This window comes from Nestor notabilis, unplaced genomic scaffold (assembly GCF_000696875.1).
Source record: "Nestor notabilis isolate BGI_N333 unplaced genomic scaffold, ASM69687v1 scaffold25814, whole genome shotgun sequence".
Classification (NCBI taxonomy): Eukaryota; Metazoa; Chordata; class Aves; order Psittaciformes; family Psittacidae; genus Nestor; species Nestor notabilis.
This window is the reverse complement of record NW_009925520.1, coordinates 289-1,991: the sequence shown is the minus strand read 5'-3', so window position 1 is coordinate 1,991 and position 1,703 is coordinate 289. Positions and strand designations below refer to the sequence as shown.

The 1,703-nt window shown below is 62.2% G+C and overlaps 1 protein-coding gene across 1 annotated transcript in view; it reads right to left on the bottom strand.

The window, feature by feature from the left end:
• Positions 1 to 9: 9 nt before the first annotated feature.
• The window catches only part of LOC104404636 (sodium-independent sulfate anion transporter-like), a gene marked incomplete at its 5' end in the record, with an annotated part of 1,876 nt that continues 182 nt past the window's right edge, over positions 10 to 1,703 (bottom strand). Inside the window, 5 exons of the mRNA XM_010013111.1 lie at positions 10 to 122; positions 580 to 652; positions 959 to 1,092; positions 1,287 to 1,386; positions 1,507 to 1,634. Coding sequence (XP_010011413.1) covers positions 10 to 122; positions 580 to 652; positions 959 to 1,092; positions 1,287 to 1,386; positions 1,507 to 1,634 — 548 coding nt within the window. The remainder of the gene's footprint in view (positions 123 to 579; positions 653 to 958; positions 1,093 to 1,286; positions 1,387 to 1,506; positions 1,635 to 1,703) is intronic.

Sequence of the window (1,703 nt, the reverse complement as noted above, 5' to 3'; positions counted from 1 at the left end):
TGTCCCCACTCAGCGGAGGAGCCCCACAGGCAGCAGCGAGCTCTGGCTGGTGCTGAGGCTGGTGCTGGCACTGGCGATGGGGGCTGCCCCGCTGCCCCCCAGCTCCGCTCCTCCGCACCGCTCTGAGACAGGGAGATAGGGAGAAACAGGACAGAGAGTTCAGTCAAAGCTCATGTCCTGGTTTTAGTTGGGATAGTGTTAATTTCCTTCCCAGCGCCGTGTTTTGGATTCAGGATGAGAGCAATGCTGATAACACACGATGTTCTGAGCAGAGTTTACCCTAAGTCAAGGACTTTTCAGCTTCTCACTGCCCTGCAGCGAGGGGGCTGCTGGGGGCCCAGGGAGCTGGCAGGGACACGGCCGGGACAGCCGACCCCAGGGGGATGTTCCAGCCCATCTGGCCTCACACTGACCACAAGAACTGGGGACTGGGCTGGGTGAGGGAGCAGGGGCTGTGCACGGCAGCTCTGGGGCCTGACAAAGGCCACATTCCCTGGTTCACCTTCCAGACTCCCTGCTCAGCAGCAGCCTGCAGGATCCCAGCCCCGGGAGAGCACCAGGGGCAGCCCAGAGCCTCACCTGCCTCCTCCCGGCTGGGGAAATGCTGGAATCCTTGTAAGTCTGCGGACAGCAGGACTTGGAGAACAGGGTCCTGAGGGCAGAGAAACCTGGGCTGGGGCAGCCTGCTGCTGGCCACTTCCCTTATACCAGGGCTGCGAGCCCCCCAGCCAGCCCAGGGCAGGGGGTGCAGCCCTTCCCCACTGCCCCTCGTCCCACAGCTGGGCTCGGGAGCTGTCCTCTTTGAGATGAAGGCGCTGCCAGAAGAGAGGCAACAGCATCCTCAGGGTAGGTGCAAGGGGCCAGCACAGACCCTGCCTCAGGGAGCAGGGCTGATGCCTGGTGCAGGGAGAGGCAGAAGGACCCAGCATGGGGCCAGCCGAGGCTGTGTCCCATGTACCTGCAGGCTGCAGAAGGCCAGCGAGAGGCCGTGCTTGTGCAGCTCCTGCAGCAGCTCTGCCAGCCCCGCCACCACCGTGTAATCGATGCTGCTGATGTGGCAACAGTCCAGGATGATGGAGCGCGGTGGAGATGCTGCTGGACAAAGAGCACATGGTCATGCTCCTGATGACAAGTCCAGACACGACCAGCCCAGGGGACACAGCCCTTAAGAGCCCGAGCTGTGCCTGGAAGGGGTGAGACAGCAGCAGCAGCCAGAAGTGATCCAGGTGGGTACCAGGTTACAGCCAGGTCCCTGGGAGAAGCCAGTGGGCCAGGGAGCACTGTACCTGTGAGAGCATGGCTGCACACAGCATCCCGGAGGCACTCAACAGCAGGGAAGTGCAGGCTGCTCCATGGCTGCACAAGAAGCATGTCCCCATCCGACACCTTCAACACCTGAGGAAGATCCCGGTGCAGGGGGACGAGTTACAGGGAGCTCGGGGCTGTGCCACTGTGACAAAGCAGAGCACTGTCCTCCCTGCATCGAAGGGGAGGTTTGAATCCCACCTTTATTGGGGGCCTGGCAATGGAGTATAGCAGGAGAATCCCTGAGACCAGCATCCCAGCCATGATGCCGTACTGGATCTCCCAGAAGCAGAGCAGGAACGTCACGCAGAGGGGCACAAGGTCCAGCCCTGCAAGAGAGACAACCTGCACCTTGTCCTCATGCCACCGGGCACAGGCAGAGCCGGGCTGCACCGGGG